The sequence below is a fragment of the Malaclemys terrapin genome, chromosome 2, assembly GCF_027887155.1.
Source record: "Malaclemys terrapin pileata isolate rMalTer1 chromosome 2, rMalTer1.hap1, whole genome shotgun sequence".
Classification (NCBI taxonomy): domain Eukaryota; kingdom Metazoa; phylum Chordata; order Testudines; family Emydidae; genus Malaclemys; species Malaclemys terrapin.
The window spans coordinates 230829350-230857159 of record NC_071506.1 but is presented as its reverse complement, the minus strand read 5'-3'; the positions used below and the strand labels follow the sequence as shown (position 1 = coordinate 230857159).

At 39.2% G+C, this 27810-nt stretch overlaps 1 protein-coding gene across 3 annotated transcripts in view; it reads right to left on the bottom strand.

Moving 5' to 3' along the window:
• SNX13 (sorting nexin 13) overlaps positions 1-27810 on the bottom strand; it is a 150551-nt gene that overhangs the window by 100845 nt on the left and 21896 nt on the right. For 2 of the 3 annotated variants that reach the window (XM_054020257.1, XM_054020259.1), the window contains exons 2-4: positions 23274-23369; positions 11597-11709; positions 1619-1721 (exon numbers count right to left, since the gene is read on the bottom strand). In XM_054020257.1, the coding sequence (XP_053876232.1) occupies positions 1619-1721; positions 11597-11709; positions 23274-23369 (312 nt within the window). The remainder of the gene's footprint in view (positions 1-1618; positions 1722-11596; positions 11710-23273; positions 23370-27810) is intronic. The other variant, XM_054020258.1, reaches the window with a different exon arrangement.

The following is a 27810-nucleotide window of genomic DNA, read 5'->3' as shown; positions in this document are numbered from 1 at the left end:
AAAGGGAATCTGTCTGCTCTACCTCCTTAACAAAGGAGAATCTATTGCTGAAGCCTGGCCTTGGAAGGCCTGGTATGGTGGAAGCCTTCACTCTCTTGCCAGAGCCACATAAAGCAAGTTGGCTGACAAGTTAGTATATAATGCTTTCTGTGGCTCAGTTTGCAATAGAAAACCATGAGCTTGAGGGCTGAATTAGACAAGAGCCTGAGGCAAAGGAAATGGCAACCTCTAGTCCCATATCCCACTCCCTTCAAAGGAATGATAAACCGATGCCCTGCTCTAAGCACTCATCCGTTATAGAATAGCATGTGTAGGTGCCTGCACATTAAAATAGTGACTAGTAAAAGCATGGAATAACATGTATCAGTTTTGCAAGGCTTCCCCACTGACACTTATCCCTCTTCAGCCCAGAAAGTGGCTCTGACTCTAATGGAATGGACTCTCTAAACCTCATGAGACAATGAACTTCCTTCTGTGGCCTTACAAGCCTTCAACTGGCCATGATGTATACAGAAGCCTAGATGTCTCTCCTTGAAACCTGGAAGAGGATCCAGTCCCCTGAAGGCTGCAGATACATTTAAACACATTTTTGAGGCCCAGGCTTCAACATTCCTCACTTAAGGAACAAACTCTGAAGGGAACTATCTTTGTTAGGTGGACAGGAACTTAGTTTTTAACAAAGACAAGTGTAAAGGAACACTTATCACTATGGAAGATCAAATATGGAGAACTACTCGAGAGCATGAAATACCTCTTCCATTGTTCTGACTGAGGTATTTGTTACATTACCTTCAAGGTAAACTAATGAAAAATCTACCCAGTGAAGAGTCTTCAAAGGAGGCTCACACAACCAGAAGACCAGATTGTTAACAGAGCAAAGAAAGGTCACTAGCTTCAGGAAACATGACAGCTGAGGAGATGGTTTTCCCTAGTTGTAACCCATTTACCAGTTTGCTTTCTATGACTTGGCCAACACAGACTCCCATTCTATCAAGCTTTCCATACCTAATCTTCAACAAGAGTTTCAACTTAGTTAGGCAAGAAAAGTAGACTAACAGATGCCCTTCTGATCAGAGGGAATCAAACTGAAGAGGCAGAGAGGAAGATCCAAGGAATGGAAAAAGTCCAAACAGCAATGGTCATTTTGTTGGGGTGAGTGAGTGAGGAGCCTCAGTCTCCGCACTTTTGCAGACTAAGACACAAACATTTATTAAATGAATGCATAGGAAACTATAAATGTTAATCAGAGAAAAACTATACAGATTGCACATAGGAAGAAACTACTTAGTATATATGTTATTCTGCTTCTCACACTATAGCCAGAAAAATATAATCAAAATAAGCTATTTCTTTAAAGTAGCACACACTTCATAAAAATGTTTTTTTGAGAGGCCAGTGCAGAGTTTGCCCATTTAGTACATTTCTTTGTAGCAAAAGAAAACCTGGCTAGAACTCTGAGAATAGAATTGTTTATCTTGGGAAATATGCACTTAAAGTGATACATTTCAATTTTTTTTGATAGTACAGCATATTGAAAGACTCACATGGGAAAGTCTGAAGTTTATGGATTCTGATTTTGAAGTTATAATGCTTCGTAAATTTTCCTTATGCTGCTTACCTTAAAAATCCCAACAGATGTAGGAGGAAGAAATGAGTGTTCACACTGTTCAAGGTACTTTTCTGAATTTGTTTTTCCAAATAAGAGAGTAACCACAAAACCCCTAAAAAAGATAAAAAATAAAATAATCAGCTTCCATGTTCTAAATGTTTAACGACAATCTAAAACTTAAATTCAAAGGCATCTGGTAAGCAATATTTTCTAGCAAAAGTTTACACACATTGTGTAATGCTTGCCAAAGGTGACTGTTCACCACATACAATGCTGGATCTCTATATTTTTCAAGAGAAATTTAAAAAAAAATAACCATGAAAACTCTACTTCTGTGTAACATCTTGTTTAATGTCACCAATATACTTTGTATTGGTAAAATCTTTAGCCCCTATCCAGCACTGGGATCTGTCGATCCCTTCCACATGGGGATTCTGCACAGGGCAGATGTTTATACTAGTGGATCCTGATGCAGGACCAGAACTAAAGATGGTAAATTTACACATACTATTTATGTTCACAGGGATGTTAGCAAAATGAAGTAGGTTTAGAGGCAGTCAGGCCATTATAAATAAATACATATATTATGTATATATTTTCTTTAAATTATACAAAGAACTATACTCTTTAGAAATGCACTCAAACCACAACATGAAAGCATAAGACATGGACACACAAACATTTAATGTATGAAAAGAACTCTTGGTATAACAACTTTTACCAGGAAGAAACTATATTATGCTATAGCAACACTGAACTGATTACTTATATTAGTATAATGACAGCTGAAAAAGGAAGGAGCAGTAAGATAAGATGTAAGGTCAAACAAGTAGACTTATCAGGTAGCTTGGGTAAGAACAGAAAGCTAAGTTAAAAGCCTGAGGTGATGTTGAATGAATTTAGTAAGCAAGTGGTTTTATTACTATTCTTTTTATTTAAATATACAATTTAATCAATGAAAGGAACACTGTAGAGCTTTTTTGAGGGGTTGGCAGAAAAGGAGATTTTATCAGAAATTAACTTTTGGCTCTTCTTGAGCTTCTACAATAAGATGAATAGGAGTGCAACTAATTTTATTACTGCACATTTTCATCCTGGTAAAAATGAAGACCGCAAGGAAAAAAATAATGGTTTCAGTTGTGATTATGACAAATTCAATTGCTTTTTATGACGAATCAACTATTTAACCCTGGTGGATGATAGCAGAAAGATAAACACTGCTGCTTTTGATAGGAAGTGGATGAAACCCAAAAAGCTGTATTGTATGTTCTCTTTCCACTTCGGAATGGGTGAAATCAAAAAAAGCAGCCTTTGAAAAATAATTAAGCTGGAGGAGAATGAGAAGGTGAAAGTTCTTATTGCTCATGTTAGTCATACACACAGAGGTTTAACGGCAAATTGAAAATTTCAGGTAAACTAGTTGGAGGCTTTTAATGGCCATATGGACAACCTGAACTGCTGCTCTACACTGAAATGTAACTATAAAAAAAAATAGTATACTATTATTGAACAGATCTGCTCCCAGATCTGCCCGGTCATATATGGTATGCTTACTTTTATGAATAAAATAGGGGCTGATTAGTTCAAATGGATCTGTCTGAACACATGAGTACACTGAAACAGATCTATTTGCAGGTTCTAATCCCAAAACTGTAAGGCTTTTTTCCTCCTGCAAGCACTCCAGAAATAATACAACTAAGAAGCATGGAGACTGATTCTATCCCTTTTTGCAGATCATCAATATGATGATTTACTAAGTTCCAATCAGTTACACTTGTGAAAAGTCATAGAGGACAACACAGTTGCACAGCATAACTATGGATATGTGGCAGTGCAGAACCTCTATTATTGTATATGATACAAGGGATGGGAGGCAGTACATAGCTTGATTTATAGATCCCAGGTGGAGTTAGCAGCACTGGCAGTTAGAACGTATCTTTTTACTCCCAAAGAAAGCATATTTGATATGAAAGTCATTGAGGGCCAATAAAAAAAAAAACCTGAGCTCTACAGTGTCTTGCTTTCTGCACGCAGAGATAGTTTCAGAGAACTGTACTTTACAGCCACTGTCAATGACAATTAGCATAATTAACAGTTGAAATATCTTTCTTAGCACCTTCCCAAATTTGTCTTAAAACAATTTCCCAAAAATAAATTTCACAGCATAACTGAAATGGTAACTATATAAACAGACAACTTTTGCCAATCATGATTAATCAGTTATCCATCATCAATCCTCTCTCCAAAAAGCAAATTTGCAGATATTAATTTTAAAGCAACATTTTATACAAGAAGGGAACCAACTAGTTTTTTTTTTTAAAGATGATGCATATAAGGTTTTATGCATGATAAACTAGTTTTAATGTCAAAAATAACCAATTTCTCTGTTATACTGTATGAAAAGAGAATCAAAATTAACAGTTTTCCATGCATGGAAGTAACAGACAAAATACATACATTATAGCTCTGTTTCAAATCTGTTAGAAAATCCAAGATGACACATTAAAGTAAGCTACTAAGATCATATGACTACCATATTTTCAAACTGAAAAAAGTGTTAATACCATTTTATAATTAAAAATATCCTCTGAACAACTTTATGTTATTATAAATAATAATTTTTAAACCCAGAAATACTACATGTTTTAGCAGGGTAGATTAATTTAAATCAAAGTGATTTTAATCATGATTTAAATCAGCAAGTAGAAAACCTTGATTTAATAATTGATTTTAATCTTGTTTTTCATTGTACTTTAATTATTTTCCTAAAGAAAAATTGGCTTCTCACTGGCTAGTATAAATTGGTATTACTTTTTGTTAACCGAGATGATCCACTATATATTAACTCATTTATTTAAGCAATTATAGCAGCTTGATTTACACTTATTCAAATCCTTAATTTTTACTTTTTTTATTACGATAGAAATGTTGAATGATGCATTTATCAATCTTTTATTTGTAATTGTATCAAGCTGCATTTGGATGGAAATTGGAATTCAATTAAAACGTAAAAAATACAGCATTTTAACATAAGTTTTATCAATTAAAACTACCATAACTGTACTGGGATACATAAGGGAGAAAAAAGTTAAATGCAAAGCATTTTTTGTATTTAAAACTAACCGATTTATTAAAACAAGGGAAGTATTTAGTAAATCGAACTGACTGTTTCTGGTCGCCATGTCCTTCAAGATATTAAAACTAGTAGATATCATCTCTCACAAAGTTTTTATTCATACATTAGAAGAGGAAAACAAGCTTTTCTATTTTTTCTATTCCAAACAGTTACTCAACTTTGAATGAACTTGTAACTGAACTAGGTGAATAAACTGAAATGAAGACCATGTGTTCTCTATGCACCCGCAGAAGAGGAAACTGTTGTCAAAAACTGGGTTAGCACTTCAAGAAACTCTGGTTCCATGTGCTTGGCCACTGAATTCTACCAGTTCAGTGGCCTGCCTTTCTTTAAAAACTTTAGCAGCAAATATAGATTGCTTGAATATTTCTGAATTTACAGGCACCTAAGGATAATTATAAACTTTTGTAATGGAATTTTGAGATCCTCACAGATGAAAGCTGCTATATACACAGAGAGTAATAACCACTCCTCTTGTTTATTTTTTTATACTGATCTTCAGGTAAATTTGGTGTTTCTTTTTCTCAGAAGTTAAGGCACTGCTTTAGAGAATTTGGCCCTACGTACTGTACCAGAAGGAGGATGCAGTAGACTGTAGTTACTCATCCAAACATACTCTTATCACTCATTTCTAGAAGTTAAGATCATATATATAGCTAAAATCTCAAACTTCAGGAAAATGAGATAAAGAATTGGAAAGAAATCATGTCTATTTACACCTACATGAAGTGTTGAATAAACCTACTAGGTGCACACCGATGTGCGTTCTTATCTTTTTCTGATGCATCAAGTATTGGCAACTGCCTGTGGCAGTCAAAATGTCAGACTACGAAGACCACTGGCCTGATCCAATAAGACAACTCCTATGTGACTAAGTTGAATGCGCTTCCCAGTTAAAAACTTCAAGCATGAGAGAGGCATGTGGGCAACAGACTGGAAAATAAGGATTATGAAAGAGCATTTGTACCACAAACTCATCCATTCCACAGCAGTTTGAAGCTTAACAGCAAAGGTAGAGGTTCACATGCCCACTTAGCTGGGGACAGCAAATGGTGTCCAAAAGTGCGCATATTGTGTTACTAGAGATGCAGAGTGATAATTTCAACCTTTTATCAATATGAAGCAGCCACCTTTTTATAGAAGTTAAAAAGAACACTAACTGATGCACTGTAAAAAGTAACGTTTGCTTCAACTCCTTAACTGACACCATAGAAGACACAGTGATGAATACAAAGGGGGAGACCCTATGGTTTGTTTACACTCAAAAGTATTAGAGAGTTGTAACACTGTCATAAAGGCAACTGTTTAAAACAGAACAGTGATGGGAGCTGAAGTTCTCATCCATCGAGCTCCAGATTTGTCTGGACTATTCTCTCTCAAGGAATTATAGCCCTAAAGGTGATAGCAACAAATTAAGACTATTTAAGGATCAAAAGCAGCTTCAGCATCATTCCCAATTTGGGCTGCATCTAAAAACGTAGGCGAACAGTTGTAATTTAAGATCCCAGCAACAAAAAGGGACACACTGATAAGATATTGATAGGTAGGCATAACGGGCCAGAAGATATTTCCTGCAGCCACAAAATAAGAGTCAGATGGTCTAAGCATGTGAGCAAAAGAAATCCAAGATGTTACCTTCAAAGCCTATTCTCTACGGCTACACAATTAAAATTCAATTCCAGCAAATAACTGCCATTTTGCCTAGCACCACTTAGGATCCAAAGGAAAAAACACTGATGAAAGATGTTACTCCTGGGGAAATTCTGCACCAAAAAATTAAAATTTGTGTGCACAATATTTTAAAATTCTGCAAAATTCTGCATATTTTGTCAAAATAACACAACATAATCACACCAATTTCAATTATTTTGGTAATTTATTTCAACATACCTGTCAGCAAGCATGTCTGTAACAACACAGACAACAAAAAAGATTCAGGAAATGTTTTTTGACAAATAGATTCCTTACTACGCATATTAATATAGAACTTTGAGTATTAATTTATATAAACTACAATACAGAAATGTATTTCCTGCACCCCTCAGAAGCAGTCCAAATGCTTAAGGGAGTCAGGGGTAATGGAGGAACTGTATGAGAGGGAAGTAAATTGCTGGGAAGGAGCCTGGGTGTGAACTAGAAGGGCTGTTGGGTTTGGGTGGCAGAAGTATGGGACAGGTTTTATTTGGGGGGTGAAGAGGCATTGTTAGGGAGCTGGGGAGCCTCCTGCATGCAGATCCTGGCTGACCTCTGCCTTTCCCATTCAGGCACCTCTGCACATATCCCCATATCGCCCTGCACTCCCACTCTCTTATCCCCATGTGGCCCTGCACCTCCAACTCCCATTCAGCCGCTGGCTCAATATGGTCACTAGCTCATATGCCCCGTCCCCAGTCTGTCATTTCTTCACTAGCCCTTCTGAAGCCCAGTCTGTGACTCCCCAGCAACCCCGTGTGCCCCGCTCAGTTCATTCCCCCCCATATCCTGTGCCTCCTCACCTAAATCTGAGAAAGGCACCTCTGCCCCCTCCCTCTCCGCAGCTGGATGCTCCAGCCCCTGAGCCAGCTGCTCTCTCTTCTGGCACCACACCAGCCCCTGGTGGGCGAAAGGTTTAATTACAGCATGGCCCCTCTCACGTCTTCCCTTTACCTGCCTGTCAGAATCAATTATTCTGCTGGGAGGGTGGGGGGGGAGGAGGAGAATATGCAGGGACATTAATTCTGTGTTTGTGCAGTGACACAATTCCCCCAGGAGTAAAAATGTTCACATGTTGTTCAAAGAAAGGGGAGGTGGTAGAATTAGGGTCCAGCACACAGGTCAAAGCAGTTATCAATACTTGAAGTAGAGGCAAAAAATATTTCATGGAAACTGAGATGTTCTATGGTTTTATGTTATATAACTTGCACAAATGATACCAATATTTTGCCTCTTGCTTCTGGAAATGCCAAATTCCCTAATGTGATAGCTTACCTGATCCTGAATTGATGAAGAGATGTACTACAAAAAAAAAAAAAACCTAAATATTTGTAAATCAGTCTCCAAATAAAAAAAATAAATATCAAGCAGAAAAGGATTTTAGACTTCAGACTTATAGCTATGCATACGTATAAAAATAAGAGTTCCAATATCATTCCACACATGTGCTGAAGAACAATGGTTGTAAGTTTACTATAGCATACTAAAATAAAATAAAATAAAATGTGCAGTTAGATAGAGTATATCTATCACATTTAAAAGGAAACTATTTCCATATGATTTAACAAAGCATTTTTGTTTAACTAGCATATACAATGAAGAAATAGACAAAGATTGATACTGTTCTGGTATCAACATTAATGGGACATGAATACATAAAATAAATAATAGTACTGCTTAAATATATAGACTTTGAAATACTGGTGAGGAAAAAACAATACAAACTGGTAAGACTGTGCATGCCAAATAGGAAAACACACAGATATAAATATACAGGTATCAAGCAAAGATCCATACCCAAAACTGTTGAGTGCTATGTGTTTTGTTCAGGATGATAAAGATGAATTGGGTGTAGGGAGACCTCCCAAAGTATTAAGGTTTGTTTCTTTCTGGTATGAAGGTAGATATGCTACACAGCATATTATTTAATTGCTAAGTAGAGACAAGTAATTTACCTTAAACATCAGCTTAAAACTTTGTTTGCTTTAATGAATCATGACAAGTACTTACATACCTTTGTATCAGAGGAAGAGTATTTGGAATTTTACTTAATTTGGATCAGATTAACATGACAGATCAATTAGTGAAGAAAATGCAGACAGGAACAATTCAGATACAACCTAGCTTCACCTTTTCCATACACATAGCTCTGTTCCTCACACATTGATACAGTTTAGATTAAGCAAGTATCATGCTCCTGAAAAGATTAACAGCACTAAGTAGTGATAGGTAGGAAGGAAGGCAGGAAACCTCATGCACATTAAATTCAAAGTAATTACATTCCACTTGAGATTTAACATCTACCAACATCAATAAATAAGTAACAGGAGGATGGCTGGAAAATCTGCCATAACGGTATAGAGTATATTACCATAAAATTAAATTAGCTTAAGGCGCATATTGATGAGGCTTGGTGAAATGGACAAGATGTAGCATCCAAGCTACCTACAATAATGAGTAATCAAAGATGGTAAATTGACTACGTGAGGAGTTGTCTTTGGTTCCTCAGTCTGATAGGTTTGACAAGCCAAGCAATTCAGCCTGGGAGCTGAAACTGAACACAAACTAGAGATTAGTGCAGTTTCCAATAGAATTTATGGAAATTTCTTAGACTACATTGTTATAAGGAAGTGGTAATAAATGAAAGAACTCTTAACGTGCTGCAAGTAGATTTTTTAAATGAACTAGTTTACACATTTTGTGCTCACCTTATCAGTGGTAAGGGGGAAGCTGGCACATACATGATTTCAAACGTTCAAAGACAAAGTTGTCAAAAGCAAAAACATGCTACCTCAAAATATTGATAAATTACTCAAGTGAAGGAGCCATACAGTACTTTATGTGTTTTCCTGTGGGCCAGTACTTCTTACTCATTGGATCAACATCCTTAATATTGATAAGACAATAGGTTTAAGATATTGACCGCATCGTACCTTTAAGGGGGTGGATGTTGTCAAGCTGACCAAAGGAAAGGGAACAGTGCTCTACAGGGGGCGGGGGAGGAGAGAGGTCAGAAGCTGCTGCAAGAGTGGGGAATGGGTCAGCGTAGCCACGCTGACTCATCCCCTCAGACCGGAAGAGTTGAAAAGAGGCAAGCCCGTGCGGAAGAAGCCCTTTTCCACAGAGCAGGTGAGGCAGCACTCCCCCTCCATCCCCCTTAGGTGGCAATATACCAGAACCTACTGTGGGCATTACTCTAGCCACCCCTTTTTAAGGGGGCTGGGGAGGAATTTTTCTCTCACCACCAGATTGGCCTGGGGGGGAGTGGTTCACCTGCCCAACAGCAGGTTCAGGAAGGGCTTTGCTGATGTGAGGCATGAAGGGAGTTAGGCTATATGTCACAACTTATTATATAAGCATGGAGTGAATGTTCAGTGCAGGTACTCCATAGGAAAGGTATACAATGAGTGGATAAATGCCTTGGTAAAGGACTTAAAAAAGGAGGCGTTGGATACAGGAACGGAATGGGGGGAGATTTGGGGCTCCTATGAATGGTTCGGCAGGGAGCCAACCCTCCTTCCTTATAGCCTACCTTAACTTTTGTATGGGGGAGGGGATGGTAAGATCCCAGCAATGGGTTGGCTGGGGGACCTGGATGGAAAAGAGGGGCGGCTGGCAGAAGCCCCTCAGGTACACTTTTATGTGCCAGTTTGTCCCAGATATCTAATAGTAGAGTTGAGGCTTCATTAAAACCATATCAAGTGTCTCCTGTTCTCCTTTCAGTATAGCTGGACAAAGAACTTTTCAGATCATCTGACGCATTGAGCAGTGAACCCATAACAAAACTTAAAAATATTAGCTTCTTTACATCAGCGCTCAACTGGAAGTACCAATAAAAAATACCCTAGCCATACATGTCTAAAATCCCACTCCTTCTAGGGAAGTGTTTGCTGGGAATAATTCAGTTTTAACCAGGTTAACTCCATAAAACTGACCTTTATGGGCTCTCAGAGAGTCTAGACTCCAAAATGGTTATGAGAAATACTATGCCCTACTTTTAACTACTCTAGCCACTAAGCACCCTCTTGGAAGCTACTACACCTCTCAATATAACCTACTGGCATAGCATCCTGCAGAGAGATTACTAGAGTTGATAATATGCTAAACAGACTAAAACTCAATACATACTGAAGGCCAAAAAATATATAGCACTAATGCAACATCTTAAATTGAAAAAGGAAGGGGGAATTGCCTGGCTGTTTACAATAGATAAGGTTTCTCCCACAACACGTATTATGTAGTTAAGATATACATTAACAACAAATAATATAATTTTGGTTTACATACAAGTATAAAAATAAAAACAAATTGCATTAATCACACGCTGTAGTGCCGCTATAATACTGGAGCTAAACACAACTAAAATATCACCTGCTCTTTCCTCAGACAAAATTACACCCTCACGCCATCTCTTTGGATATGCAGCTGAAAGTGTGGTGGCCAAGGAAGACTGGCATTCAAACAGTTAACTAGCATATACATTAAAAAACAGGGAAATGGGGTTTTGATAAGGAAAATGGACAAAGTACAGTTACCTCCTGGTTCTTGGCCAAGTAATCAGTACAGTAATTAAAGGCAATGATCAACTGAAGATAGTAAAGTCAGTCATTGCATGCCTATTTATTTTCAGTTTATTGCTAAAATGTAAGAAATCAATATGACAAGTCATGAGTCAGGAAAAAAAATGGTTACTGCTCAAACTTGGGTGGAGATATTGAAATAAGCACCATTCAGTGGATAATAAAGTTCTGTTTGTTTTATTTCCAATTTCCCTTTTTATTTCATAGTAGTTTGTACAGAAATTTTCAAGAAGGGAAATATATATTACCTTGTCTGATTAATTTTTACTTAACATGTAAAATACTGTAATAAAGTAAATAAGAAAGCAGCAAGCCGAGGATAATTTTAATTTTCTTTACTTATTTATTAAGAGAAGTAGGATACTTTTTGCATTAGCCAAAGAAAAAATGCTAGATCAAAGAAATGTACTCTGCGGTGAACACATGAAGCATCTGAGAAAACGTAGGATATGCTTCATGTCTTGATAGCTTCCTATTGGTGTACTTCTACCCTTTTTCTCCATTTTAGTTCTCGTGTTCTTTTTTAATGGTAAATTAAACTTACAAAATACACTATAATCCACAGTAGAGTATACTTACCCACCCACAAAGCAGAGGATATAAAACGCAAAGTAAAATATAGCAAAGGGTCCAAAAGTTACTAGAAAGAGCACAACACCAAGGCTTCCCCATCCCCATATGGAAAGACTGGTCTGAAATAAAAAACAGAACAGGAATAATTAATGTAATATTTGTACATTTTGGAGAATTTTTAGTAAATTAAATTTAACATATTTGTAATGTCTTAAAAGATATCATAATGATTGCCCATTTTGATTTAGTTTGAGTTTTATTTTACATAAAGAGAAGAGGTTCCAAAGTATCAGAAAGGATGTTTTTATCATTGAATATATTTGGGCTAACAATCCCATTTAAGCAACAATCAGATTGCACAATTCTTTCAGCTACTAATTCTCCCTTCCATGCAAAAATTAAATATTACACGTCCTTCCCTCCTTTACATACTGTCACCCCTACTCTAGTTATGCATTTGTGCACTTCTCTTCCTTGGGTCCTCTTATTGTCATGTAACTTTCTACTTCTTCCTCCTCTGTTACAGTCTTTACACCTCTTTTGATGCATCTCAGACTTTCTGGAGAAGGGAAGTGTGATGGTTCTCTGGTAACCCAGGACTGTGAGTCACCCCCTGCCTCCAGCAAGAGGAAGCCTTGGCCATGGTGGCTGGATATTAGCCACTCATGCTCTCGCCTCCAGGCTATGCCAGCTCTGTCTTCTTGCAGATTAAAAATAGGCGCACTCCAGTCCCTGAGTCTCTTTGGAGTGTTCTTCTGTGATCTCCAGCCCAATACTGGCTACTCAGAAATCCCAGATCCTCCTACCACAAAGAAGCAGTGTACACCAGTTTTTTCCTTAAATCACTGCTTCTGTAAAATCACACAGCACTTGTGAGCACTTATAATAAAACAAGAGTGGGTTTATTTAAGAAAGAATGGCGAGTTAATTGGAAACAAGAGAGTGCAGTGGAAACAAATGGTCATAATACAAAACCAAATAATAAAATGCAAACCTGGATCTACATTTATTAATAGTTAATTTTCCCATCTAATAAAGTGAGCCCTTCCTCCTCCCCCCCCCTCCCCAGAGACACGCATAAAGTTCTATCTGTTGCAGAGCTGGCTTGCTTCACAGGAACCAGGATCCAAACTCATGAGAAAAAAACCCTTGTGACACCCTGGCACCCCAATAATCACCACTGTCATGTAATTAGGATATGTTTTGTACGAAATATGCCTTGTGAGGTATCATTCTAAAAGTCTTGATCTGCTAGACAATAATATCTCACTGGATTGTATGTGCTATCATTGTATGTGAAGTTATGAAGTTTGGCTGTGTATGTGTTACTGAAACATGTTGTGAGGTTGAAAAACACCCACAAGGAGCCTTTCAGGTACAACAGTAAAAAGGCCAAACAATGTTAATAGCTCATTGAGAAAATATACACAAGCACAAGGATTACCCCAGGAACTTTGTACAATAGAAACCTCTCAGAGATAGCACTATACAATGGGAACTTTGTCTGACCCAGGTCACAGCAAAAGAGCTTTCCAGCAACTGAGAAGAAGATATAAAAGAGGGACAATCACATCATGATGGCACCTCACTTTCCCTACAACACACCTGGAAACACCTGAGGGACAAAGACTGAACTGTGGGAAGTGATGGTCCCAAGCTAGAGGGATTTTTAGCCAGTGTATGAAAACCTGGGAAAGCCAAGGCAACTTGTGCCTAAAGAATCTGCCAGCTTGTTTACCACTCAAGGTGAGAATTTGCTAATTCATATCCTACCCGTTTAGTGTGTTAAGATGAGTTTACGGTTTTATGTACTCTCTGTTATAATAAGGCTGCGAGTTTGTCATGGAGGTCACGGATTCTGTGACTTCCCGTGACCTCCGTGACTTCTGCAGCGGCCAGTGTGCCTGGTTCAGGGGCAGCTCAGGCAACCCCTGTGCCAGGCGCACCAGCTGCTGCTGGGGCAGTCTCGGCCCAGTGTGCCCCTGCACTCCCTGCAGAGGAGTTTGGGTGTGAGAGGGGGTTGGGGCACGGCACAGTGGTGCTTACCTGGTGGCTCCCCAGAAGCAGCAACATCCTCCTTGCTCAGCTGCTAGGCAGACGCATGGCCAGACAGCTCTACGTACTGCCTCTACCCAGAGCGCTGGCTTTGAAGCTCCCATTGGCCTATGGAGCTCCCACTGCCAATGGGAGCTGCAGGGGCAGTGCCTGAAGGCCGAGGCAGCATGCAGAGCTGCCTGGCCACACCTCCGCCTATCAGCTAAGTGAGGGGAATGTCACCGCTTCCGGGAAGCCCCCCGGGTAAGTGCTACCCAGAGCCCACCTCACCCCATCCCTGAACCTCCTGCCCCCTCCCAAACCATAACAATCATAACAATGATAGTTATGAATCATCACAAGTTACGAGCTTTCTGTAGATACTTTATGGATACATATTTCGCAAAATATGTTTAGCTGAGTAAGTTTGTGAGGTCTGAGGTGCGAGTCTTTTGCCAAGGAGTCTGTCACAATAAGTATATGCTCAGGTCACACAATAACCATCTTTCCACTTGTGCACTACCTTCTATAGCCAATAAGTGCTGCTCCTTCATTTAGACAGAAGGAATTATACTAAACTAGAGACCAATACAAAATGGCCCAGGATGAAGCCTCCCTGCCCGGAACAGGGAAGGAGGTACAGCGGGAGGTCTCTGTGGAGAAGTGGGGGTGTAGGGGGGAAGGAGAGATAGTTGGGGGTTTGGCACAACTCTGCATCACTGTCGCATGGTGACACGTGGAACTCTTATGTAGAGTCCTGCAAATCTGTTAATATCTGCGGATATCTGCAGCTAATCTAAGTGGATCGGATGTATCCACACAAGATTCTACAAACTGTACTACACTAGTCATGACTTTTTCAATGCTGCAACATGGCCTATGAACACAGTTAAAGCAAAGTTCAGTCCAGTCTATAGTGGAATATGGAAAGCATGCTTTAACCTGATCCCAAGCATGAAATAAATTAATACAGGCAAGAATTTAGAGGCCTTCCAAGAGTTCTGCAATACTGAAGGGTTCTCAAATTTTTTCTTGGTGTGGACTACATCTCAGAATGTGTGTAATTTACCACCTCTCCTACTAGTTATTAAATAACATCCCTGTGGGAATTCCAGCAATTGCTTATGTGGAAGAATAATATTAAGTATTTAATGTACTTGTCTTCTAATGTGGTTTGACAGTTGTAAAACAAAAGGGGATCCAGCACTATGTTGTCAGCCAGCTCTCCTCGGAAAGTGATGAAAAGTCTACCTTTAATTCTTATTCTCTGAAAGGAGTGATTAGAATATTCAGAGCTTACACACTTTGGCTTCGACTTTATGCATGGAAGTCAGAAAGCTCACTTTCTAGAAAGGTATTTAGACCTTTAGGATAGTCAAAAGCCATATGAACCAAGGGAACAGATATAATAAAGTGGCCTCTGTGACTTTCTGGGGGGAAAAATAAAACATTTTCACCTTTCAGATTGAGACACACCTACTCACCCAGAAATATATCCTATCATAAGATATGAAGAATTATATGTGATTCTAAATCCTATTGGAATGTTAAAAGTGAAGTTCTGCTTTCCTATTGGTTAAAATTACTTGTTTCTTCCCAAGAGAGAGGCTAGTCCCCTAAATAAGTGGACCAATATCCATAGTAAAATGCAGTCATTTGCAGAGGGGAGAGCAGGGGGAGCGCAAGAGTTGGAAGACATTTTTCCTTCTAACATCAGAGATTTTTATATATAAATATTAATTAAAACATTAATACAATTCAAAATCTAGTAGCTGAAAATTGAAACCGCTAGAGATTTTTTTTGGCTGTGAACTGCTTTGACCTTACTAAATGAAGTTATCCTTGTCACAGAAAACGACAAGCTATTTTATCGCTCATTCTCCCCTTGACTCTTCGGACCATACACACATCTTTTTATCATGAAAAATGAACAATTCCAGCTCCCAGTCAGATCAACTTGAAACATAACTTTTTTATGGCTATTAATCTACAATTTCAAAACCACTGCTTTTTCCGATGTTTTCTAATGAAAAAACATTCTTCAATTCTTCTGCAGTTCTCACCTTGCAGCATGTCTTGTGTCAGGAGACTAGAATCTTTTACAAAAGCTTAAATTCTGCAGAAAATAACAAATACCAAAGATCTCTGCCACCCTAAAAGTTGGCATTTCTAGTGGCAAGCTCCTGTGTGCACCATAGCAAGGTGGACCCAAATTTTATATCACAGAAGCAGCAGTCTGGAAATTTTGCAACAGCTTCATTTAATTAAAAATAGAGGTTTGTTAATTTCTTCCTGTATTACTTTCACTTATATTAAATTCTCTTTTACACTGTCATCATATTTCAATACACCTCATATTTTTGCATGGAAGTTGCCACGTTTTGGAATTGGGGCCTTTGGCAGACTAACAGAGTTTGGGATTGTGGGATAAAAACACTGGCCAATATTCTCAACTTTAGTCACCTACAGACTTGAGCATTTGGTTGCCTCTTCTACTCATTATTTCTGTACAGATTATTCCTGTATATCTTCCTATACATGTTTTCACTGGTATCATCATCATATTTCACAAAAATATGACAGTTCAAATTTTGAAGAACAGAACAGTTCTGTGACAAGAAATAGATTTCCTGGCCACATAATACATAGGGCACTGATCCTAACTAATCATGGAATCTTCTTCTAGCCAAATCAGTTCAAGATGTAATTGTTTTCTCTTTGGGCAAAACATTATGGCCTAGCAGCAAAGTGATAAATAAATGTCTTAAAAATAAGAGCTCAAAAACAAAAGTTTCCATTACACAATATGACAAAACAAGGGTCCTCCAATTCTAAGTACTCCTCAAGTTTACAGAAAAGGAAATTTATTCACTGTGCCCTCAAAAGCGTGCTAGGTGCCATAACTAGAAAACAGACATGGCCCCTACTCCAAATAGTTTACAATCTAAGCAACAACAAGAGAGGGCAAGGAAAGACACGACAGATGGAAGTCAGGGTATATGGGGACCAAAATTTATAAATACAAAAATCACACTAGATTTTCTCTATAATTTTTGAAGTCATACAGAATGCTTATACTAAGGCTTTATTAAACGTGTATCGCAAGATCTAATCTTAGAAGTCTGAGGGAAAACTTCACATTGAGAAGATAAGAGATTTTCTCTATAATTATCAAATACACCTCCCTCAAAACTTTCTGGGTAGCCAGAACAGTGAACTTCTCTACCCCATACCATTTTTGGTAATTTAGCATACAGCTGCAAAGAGAGTCAAATCTCATTAGGCATTTTAATCAGCTTTCTTAAGACTAAAATTTAACTGACCCAATTGTATAGCTCTCTCACTACTTGGTACCACTGTATTAATTTAAGCTGAGATATTCACCCAAATTCTTCTATACTTTATGAAATGGTACATAATCCTATTTTTTTGAGTAGCTAGAAAACAGCTAATCTTTAGAAAGGTACTATTTAGGCTTCTTGATAATGGAATTCCCAAGAACAATTTTAGACAAAGTTTGCAGCAATTAAGACTCACAGCTACATCTTTTTTTTTTTTAATTTATATATTAGCTATTGAAATTGTAAGAGTTAATGCAGGGGTGGCCAACCTGTGGCTCCGGAGCCAAATGAGGCTCTTCAGAAGTTAATATGCGGCTCCGTCAATAGGCACCGACTCTGGGGCAGGAGCTACAGTCACCAACTTTCCAATGTGCCAGGGGGTGCTCACTGCTCAACCCCTGGCTCTGCCACAGGCCCTGCCCCCACTTCACCCGTTCCCGCCCCCACTCCTCAGCCTGCAGTGCCCTCGCTCCTCCCTACCCTCCTGCACACCACAAAACAGTTGATCGGTAGATGCGGGGAGGAAGGCAGGGAGTGCTGATCGGAGGGGCTGCAGATGGGTGGGAGGCCCTGGGAGGGAGCTGCTGATGTATTACTGTGGCTCTTGGCAATGTACATTGATAAATTCTGGCTCCTTCTCAGGTTGGCCACCCCAGAGTTAATGCAAGGAAAGTCCATAATTCTACTGGGCTAGCATAAGGAGTCACACTCCAGGAAAATTTACCACAAACACATAATACTAGCTTAGTTGAAAATGCTGTAAAACTATTTACTTTAGCGTAAGCAGCTAATATTCCAATGTCAATATTTTCCAACTCACACTCAAATGCTGAAGATGGACATTTCTGCTAATGTTACTATAAATAATCAAAGTAATTTACAATTCTGCAGATTTTTTCAAATATTTCCAGTTCTACTATATTTAGTTTTAAAGAGAAAATTATTCATTCTAGAGGGACCTGTGAACTGATTCCCTGAGGAAAGGAGGGTATGCTTTGGTTGTTAGGTGGAGGCATTTCTTTAGGAGTCTTGGGGTACATCTACACTGCAAAAACCCTGCAGCAGCAAATCTCAGAGCCCGGGTAAACTGACTTGGGCTCATGATACAGGGCTAAAAATAACAGTGTAGACATTCCCATCAAGGCTGGAACCCAGGATTCCCCTCTCACCAGGTCTCAGAGCCTGGACTCTAGTCCAAATGGGAACATTTACACTGCTATTATTAGCTCCATAGCATTAGCCCAAGTCATTTGACCCAGGCTTTAAGACTCGCTGCTGCAGGGTGTGGTTTTGTTTTTTGGGGGTTTTTTTTGGTTTTGCGGTGTAGACATACCCTCAATCTCAATAAGAGAGAATTTTTGCTGTACCTTTTTTGTAGACATGTATCTCCTATAGAAAGCTACTTAGACTCCAGCATATAATTTAGACCTCAATCCCGCAAAGACTCAAACACACTTCATTTGAGCAGTTCAGTGGGATTACTCACTTGCTTAATAATAAGCACGCAAGTGAGGTTGTGGGATTGAAACTGAAATTATGAAAAATATATGAAAAAAAGTCATGAAAAAAGTCATAGCTCAGCTACGGAAAGGGGGTTTCCATAAACATTATTTCTGCCACATAGCTCAAAGTTACACATAATTCTGTATTGTTCTATAGTTTCTTCTTTTTCTGGATCCCAATTTAAGAACATAGCATGATCCAGCTCTCTAGGGAAGGAAGATGGGTCAGTTTTGCAATTATAGATAAGTAATTCCTTTCTAAAGTACAGAAGACATACACATCCTGCCACTGGCTCCATCAGCAATTTGTAAGGGAGAGGAAACAAATTGTTTTTCCCCCTATTTCCCTCACCTCCACATAGTGAATAAGCTAAATAAGGGTAAAGTTGCTATAGACATGAGAAGGGACGGGCCAGGTTAATGGTTGCCATGGACAGGACTGATAGGACAGGGCTGTTTAGAGGCACTCCTTGATAGTTCAGCTCTGTCTCCTGGTCAGATTACTCCATGTTTCTTTTTCAAGGACAAGAATGCTGACTGGTACTACTTTCTCCTAGTATGAAACTAAGATGCTCACTGAGAAGTTAGTGGGTAGGGAGGGCTGTGCTTTTTACACTGGGTAGCCAGCCTAGGAGAAGGAAAGCATTTGATATACAGGTTCAAGTCTCATGAAACTGATTAAGTTGGGGTTGTGCCCACTTCCCTTTTTGAGAATAATAGCAGAGCTTGTTTATGGATTCCCTCTTGCCCATGAAAGGCTTGTATGGTTTGCATCCTGCCTGGGGTGTCATTTAGGTGGAAAAAGATTCCAATTTCTGACTAGGAAGTTGTGGCCTTCTCTCTTGCTACCATGATTCATTCCTTTGTCTCCACACAACTGGATTGCTGCAATGCACTCTATTGGGAGCTACATCTTAAATTCATTTGGAAACTAAGACTGGGCTGGTGCATTCTCTACCATTTGTTAAGCAAGGTCTTTCACCATGAACTTGTTATTAAAAAGGGCACCGTAATTTGCATTGGCTGTCTGCAAGTTTCCAGGTGGAATTTAAGTTGATGGTTATGGCCTATGGTATAAAGCCCATAATGGCCTTGGGCACACCTTCTTAAGAGACTATCTTTTCCTGTGCCAGAATGACACAGTTAAACCAGCAGAGGTACGCAAGTCAGACTCCCTTAATATAAAGGGAAGAAGACGCTAGCATGATGGACCCATAAATTCAGAATCTGCTCCAAAACAGCCCATATTTGTTGATTTTCAGAGCATAATGCAAAATACACCTTTTTACATCGTGTTTTAGGTAGGGAGTTTTGCAGTGTTGCTTAAGACAATATTTAGCAGATGTAATGTCTCAATTTTCTACTGCTAAGTTTAGTTATTGCTTTACACAGAGTTTGCTCCTGGATTCATCTTTAAGTTTTAAAAAATTTGGAAGGGCAATGGGCACCTAGGATAAAGTGCCTTTTTATTGTTTTGTTCTCATAAAAGCAGAATAAAATACTCACATTAAGACCTTGTTCCATACCACTGCAAAGTGGTAGACTTAATTTCTCAGAAACCTCCAAATAGCTAGATTGCAAAGAAGGATATTTCAAAAGTTTAGGGTTATTAAGGGAAATGCACCAACTTTTTTAAAAGGTACATTGTGAAAATTATATTCCTTGTATTAGAAGCTGAATATAAGAATTTCTGGATTTGCAGAATGATTCACGTTACAAGTTAGTAGTAAAAATCAGCAATTATGTTTAACATTTTTTTTTCTGCAACATGCTAGTTTTCCATATTTTTGAACTCGCAAATTCAGAGGCATACGGAAGGTTGTTTTAAGATGTACATGTAAAAATAGAATTTTTTGTTACATTTTTAGAATGGCATAAATCCCATGACAGGAGTTTTTATTTTTCCATATCAGTGGGAGTAGGTAATTCTGAAACTGAAATACAAAAATGGCAGACTAGGTTACTGAATATTCTGCTACTATAAGAATATATTCTCTATTAAAGTGAGAAGTGCACCTTGAAATGGAACTTTCCTCTCTTTAGATAGCTGCACAAAGATGAACACAAGGGGCATATAAAGCAGCGATTTTGAAACTGTGTTTTACAAGTTACATATTTTTAAATTACAATAATTCAGTTGGACCTGAAGTTTTGTAGGAAAGCCCTGCTTCCTTCAAGAGACCGACTCAGCAGCATCAGCTATTTGTTCCAGCTCTCAAATTCCACTAGTTCCAGATTCTGAGGGTAGAGACAGGCTTGCTTGGAAGGTGTGGAAAGAAAGGTAAGTGGATAGGGAGTCTGTCATATTCAAAATGAGCCAAGCAGTTAACAATGTTGCCACCTTGTGATTTTGGACCCTACTGCAACTGGTCTTGGGAAGACTGCAAAAGTTTCAGCCTTCACATTATTTCATGACACTCAGGTGGAACAGTTTCATGCTTTTATATCCCGATCCCCACAGACAACTTTCACAGGAGCATAGATATATTAGCTATGTTGCCTAGCTACTAACACCACACTCTACTCTTAGACCCAAGTAAAAAAGACCAAGAATTCTGACACCCAGAGTGTCAGGATCCTGACACGGGCAGTTGGGACCAAGAGCCAAAGCAGGGTGAAACCTAAGGCCAAGCATAGCAGAAAAGTTTGTAGTCATGTTCCAACCTGGGATCAATACCAAGGATCAGAGTCCAAGTTAGAAACCGAGGTCCAAATCAAACTTAGGTCAGAGCCCAGAGTTCAAGAGCAGAAAGCAGGAATGGATATGGCAACTACAGGACACTTACGCTGTTGACTAGACTCTTCCTGGAACACCCTTTGAGTTTATATAGGGCAGGGAGCCAATCAGGAGCCATGAGGTTACTTACTGTCTGTCAGACCCCTTGAGGAGGAACTTCCTGTAGACTGTGTCCACAGCAGGTCGTGGGTAATGGAGCAAGAGTTGGCTACTGCTGCTGATGGATGGCAGAGTGGAGGTGTTTGTTGCAGGCTCGAGTTTGAGACTCACAATGCCTTACACCAGAGGTGGACAAACTATGGCCCGCAGGCTCCTCCTGCCCAGCCCCTGAGCTCCTGGCCCAGGAGGCTAGCCCCCGGCCCCTCCCCCACTGTTCCCCACTCCCCACAGCCTCAGCTCACTGCGCCACCAGCGCAATGCTCTGGGTGGCGGGGCCGTGATCTCCTGGGGCAGCGCAACTGCAGAGCCCGGCCTGGGTGGTCAAGGGGCGGGGGTCTGGATAGTGGTCAGGGCGGTCAGAGGGTGGCGAACAGGGGTTGAATGGGGGCAGGGGGCAGTCAGGGGCAAGGGCTCTGGGGGCAGTCAGGGGACAGGGAGAAGGGGAGGTTGGATGGGGCAGAGGTCAGGGGGGCAGTCAGGGAACTGGGGGGTTGGATGGGGCAGGAGATCGGGGGGACGTAGGGGGGCGAGAAGCAGGGGGTGTTGGATAGAGGGCAGGGCCAGGCCATGCCTGGCTGTTTGGAGAGGCACAGCCTGCCCTCCATAAAATTTTCGAAACCCAATGTGGCCCTCAGGCCAAAAAGTTTGCCCGCCCCTGCCTTACACAGAGTATACTGCTGTGTCACAAATACAGCTGAGTGAATAATTAAATTAATTTTTTGGTTTTGTAGCTGAACCAAAAAAAATCCAAAAAAGAATCCAGCTCATTTTGAACAGACTTGAACCTTTTTTTTTTTTTGACTGAAACTAAATGCATTTTTCAGTGTATTTACTATTTGCCAAAAAAATTGTTGCAAACACATTTAACCCACTGGCAAAACATGTCTCCTTGTTAAGCTCTAGTCCACATAAAGACCAGTAGTATGCTTACTTCCACATCAGCTAAAAGAGTAACTGTTGGAAAGAGGTTTGTGCTGTGGATCTGACAGCTCGGTGTTCAAACTCTGCTGACCATCCACCACGTGGGAGTGGGGAAAATATACATATATAAAAAGTTAAAGTAAAAACCCCACAGTAGTTGCTGGAATTATTTCATATTGCAAAATGTATTTAGTAATGAAATTGAATGTTGTGATACTACTCATATTACTGTTGTATTTTTACTGTTTGTGTTTTACTTAATTGGAGCTATCCTTTTAAGAACAGGGTGTGGCACCATTCTAGAGCATATTTGAGATGCAAAGCACTGTGAGAGACATTTTGCCTATGTCCAGAGAATGGAAGATTCTGCGTTTGTAAGCTCCAAGAAGTTCAGATTGTGATTTAATAAACTTGCTTTTCCAAACAGCAAGTCTCAAAGATGTAACAGTAATGCTTATGAGGATCCTGCAACAGGGACCAAAAATCACATTTTGTAATCGATAAATTTGTGACAGTTGACAAGACTAGCTGTCTCCTACATGTTGGGGGTGAGTAGAAGGAATTTAAAAAAAATAATCAAACAAAAAACATGATTTAAAGCCTTTTAAAAGCGTTTTGTGATTTTTGAGGGATCTGACTTTTTTTTTTAATCTTTTGTTATTGACAATACTGAGTTAAAGTTTCTTTTGCTACAGTAAGTCAGTGGAGAGTGATGGGCATGAGGATTAGGAAGCAAGTAATGAACAAGCGATCAAGGATTGCAGGACAAATATAAGATTGAATCAAAGGTCAGGGGCTTGAGGGACAGGATGTGGGGGGAAAAGAAAAAACTACACAAATCGTGGACTTATTTCAGTTATTTGCTTGTATGATGGCATCCCTTCCCCATCTGTTATATGTCTAAAACACCCAGCACATGTTTGGGCATTATAAAACAATTTTTTTAACACACAAAATGGCAGCTATCAAAATTTTGAAATATTACTAACGTCCATGTTTCTGTGATTGTTCCATACTCTTGCATTGCCAAAGGGAGAGTAGGCAATTGGGTGCCCATACAGCAGTTTGAGATGGCCATCTTCATACTAAAATAGGAAATGAGGAAGTGAAACTACTTACAAGGAAAGAACTGTCAGATGTACAGGGAAAGGGGAAAAGAAAATCCCTGATATTGTCATTTTAATAATATAGGCATTACTTATAATAAAAGAGTAAAAAAAAAAATCTTTCTGCCAGAAGCATGAATTTTGTTGACAGCATCTCTAAGTTGCTGTTTTTTTAATAAAGGGAAACAAAAATCTAAAAGAAGTTGGCATAAAGACACAGTTCCAGAATCATTTACCTGAACTACAAGACTTCAAGAATGGGTTACTCCCACAATATTACAGTTGTGGTAACCCAAGACTTGTACTGCCACCAACAAGAAACAGACTGATTCACATAGATAGTTCTCCTTTCCGTGCAGTGGAGTTGTGAGAGAGTGCAGGAAGGACGTATCTACTCACTACAGAGTGGTGGCAGCAAGGGTGTTTCTTTGAAACACCTATATGACGATCATTTATTTTGTATAATCAGCTCTATTATAATATTTAAATTAAATTCCATTTAGACAATAGTTTTATTTAGTGTAGTTTATGAGTAGCTACTATAGAGCAATTACAAAACTACTCAGTTTACACAAAGAATTATCAAATCAGTATATTAGTTTTTAAATAAGAAATACAATGCTAAACTTTGCTTAATATATTTAGCATCACTGCTGGAGTGATAGAAAACTGTCAATGGATGGGTAAATTATAGCATGTACAGTAGGTATCAGACATTGTATGATAACTAACCTATACACTTGAGTTTGGAATTAAATATTTAAACACATCTGCCTTTTAAGTTTTATTTTCCAGTTCTGAGAGCAATTGAAATTTGTTCATGTATACATATATCTTTATATAATTAGGGTAGAGGTCATTTTAGTGATTAAGACAATTATTTTGGGATTCAAACTACGGTACTTCAGCTAGCATGACAACTAGAATCTGGAATGCTGTAGGTGGAACTAGAACTCTGATTCACACAACATATAACTTTAATAAAAAACAGTGAGGCACAACAATCATAACACAAGAAATAAACTGCTGAAGTCTTTACACCTAGATGATTTAAGATCTTGCCAACAAAATGAAAATGATGTCAGGTGGAGCTTTGCAAAGTCACAGCTCTGCAAATTACTTATTCCCATCTTCCTAATAGCATAGAGAGGGTAGTCACTATGCTAATCTGTAGTAATATAACACAACTATCAAGATTTAACAGTTTGTCTTTTTAAAAGTCACTTCTGTGATCCATTCTCATCCTAAGAAGCTATAAGGCTATGAAAAATTACAGCAAGGCATGAACAATAACCCAATTCTCTCGTTACATTTTTCATATTGCAAAGGAAACTGGGGGGTGGGGTTGGGGGGAGGCCTGGTCTACACTGGGGGGGCGGGAGAGAATCAATCTAAGTTACTCAACTTCAGCTACGTGAATAACATAGCTGAAGTCGACATACTACGGTAAGTCAATCTAAGTGTCTTCATCGCGGTGAGTCGACTGCTGCCACTCCCCCGTTGACTCTGCCTGCGCCTCTCGCCGAGCTGGAGTACAGGAGTCAACAGGCGCGTGCTCAGGGATCGATTTATCGTGTCTAGACTAGACGTGATAAATCGATCCCTGCTGGATCGATCGCTGCCCGACGATCTGGCCAGTAGTGAAGACATACCCGAAGTGACATTAGGTAAAGGAGACACAATTAATTCCCTTTGATCTTTCAAGTTACAATCATTTTAGGTGTTACAACAGTAGGAAAAGTGTTTCAGATAGTAATGGCTCGGATTTGACTGTGTCCCTTTAAACACTGATTTTTTCAGTAGAAGTATCAAGATTATAAAATAAATTAGACCCATCTATTTTCACAGATCCTTTTAAATCCATTATAATCTGACAAGAGACTAAAAGTAGTGAAATTGGGTTCTATGTTTACTATCCTAATAGCTTTAGATGGCAAGCTCTTCAGGACAAAGAATGTCTCTTTTCTGTTCCGAAAGGATCTAACACATTGGTGGGTAGTATCAAAAATATTAAATAATTTCCATATCAATTTTATTAGCTTGTAGGAAGAAAACTCCCTCCCCTCTTTTATTGTCAATTCTACCTAGGATCTAAGAGTCAAACTTTGTTCTGACACATACATCATCCTCAGTAAGAGAAACTATGTAAAAATGGCACCTTTTCACTTAAAGCAACTATTCCTTGCATATGGAGGGTAAGTATTTTGATCCATATTAACTTTATTTTCTAATAAATAAGATATTTATTGATATTAGCACTGCAGAACCAACAGTATGGGAAAGAGATCTTGGATTTTGTTATGCCTTATATCAGCAGAATAGTTATTCATGTTCCAATTGAAAAAAATCTCTTTTCTGATCACAAACTGCACTATGTCCCTGATTCAGGAAAACATCCTTATTTACAAAAGAGCTTGAAGATATGCCAAATCCCACTGAAAACAATGGGATATAAGCGTATGTTCAAAGTTAAGCACTTGTCCAAATGCTTCCCTGAATTTGAGCATAGAAGACCAACTCGTAACCCATTCAAAAATGGTATTTTCCAGTTTCATAGCACCGGTTGTTAAAAAACTAACCTAAATGTAAAAAGGTTGGATAAAAAAAACCTGACAATTTTTTTTAAAATCTTTTTTTTTAATTCAAATTAAATTTTTGATTGTTATTTAAATTATGTTTTTCTTTTCAAATATAGATTCGTTTAAAATGAAACCTGATTTTAGTACAAAATATGTTAAGGCTTAAACTTATTATAATCTCTTAAAACATTTACATAAAAAAAATAAATATGCTGACTTCATGAGCCTCTATCAAAAACTGAATTAGAGAGGCTACTTTTCTAGATAAAGAAAGCCACCTAACTTTTGAAGTCAAGCTTTATAAATATGGCACAACAGGTCATGTATTGTATTAAGGACATGATCCTGTGGGAAATCCAGGGGCTGTGCTACTGATTCCGTGACCTCCATGACTTCTGCAGGAGCCCTGTGCAGCTGGCCCAGGAGCCACCTTAGAAGCTTGAGAAATCCCCCGGGTCAGTTGCACTGGCTACTGCTGGGGCAGTCTCAGGATCCCCCCAGCAGCAGGAGTTTAGGAGGATGGGGGGCTCAGGGCTTGGGCATCTACTTACCTGGGGGGGGGGCACTCCTCTCCTTCAGCTCCCCTAGCTCCACCTGCTGCCTCTGCCAGCAGCCAAGCACCGCTCCCGCAGCTCCCATTGGCCGCAGTTCCCAGCCAATGGGAGCTGCAGAACTGGGGCTTTGGGCAGAGCAGAGGCAGCACATGGAGCTAGGGCCTCCGCTTCCCAGAAGCTAGGTATGGAGCCCGCCCCAGCACCCGTGGCGCGCCCCAAGTCTCCCCCCCCCCCATTTTAGTTAGGGCTATTTTTAGTAAAAAAAAATCATGGGCCTGTGAATTTTGTTTACTGCCAGTGACCTGTCCATGACTTTTACTAAAAATGCCTGTGACTAAAATGTAGCCTTAGTCATGACAGACATTGGGGCCCAGTCTCTGACTCCAGGAGACACCATCGTGTATCTCATCTGGGTGGTCTCATATTCCTACTTTACATCGTTTCCCTACCTGAGTTCTGATCATCCCAAATGATGAATATTTTTGATTCCACCCAGCATGGAAATGTAAACGCTAACTCATGGAAAAACACCGATCTGCCCTGTAACTATAAGCACTTGCTTCTGGACGGTTCTGGGCACTTAAGGAAATGGCCTTGCTTTGTCTCCTTGCAGAGATACAAACAAAGAAATTAATGGGTTTCTGAACTGCCTCCCCTCTCTGTCTCTAAACAAATAAAATACTGCAGTGCAAAAGGCATGAGAATTACACAAGCAGAAGTCTTGGATTGCTGTTAGCACGGGTCCTGGCCACCAGTCCGGGGGGTTCTGCATTTTAATTTGATTTTAAATGAAGCTTCTTAAACATTTTAAAAACCTAATGTACTTTACATACAATAGTTTAGTTATATATTATAGACTTATAGAAAGAGACCTTCTAAAACATTAATATGTATTACTGGCACATGAAACCTTAAATCAGAGTGAATAAATGAAGACTCGGCACACCACTTCTGAAAGGTTGCCGACACCTGTAGTAGACTATTTGTATTCTACCAGGTTTAAAACTTGAGTACTAAGCTCAGTCAGAACTATAGCAGCACCAGCAGTCATACAAGATGACTTACAACTGTAACAAACTTTTCTTCATAATTTAGTAGCTGTACTTCTTGAAGATTAAAAGTGGCATTGTGAAACGAATGTTGGTTACGTTTGTGTTAATGTGCCCTGAGGATGGAATGCCAATAGCAAACTAGCTCATTCCCCTACAACACAGGTGCACTGCACATCTCACTTACCATTCTGCTTAGTAGCAATAGCCACCTGCTCCCTGAACCCATTTCTACAGC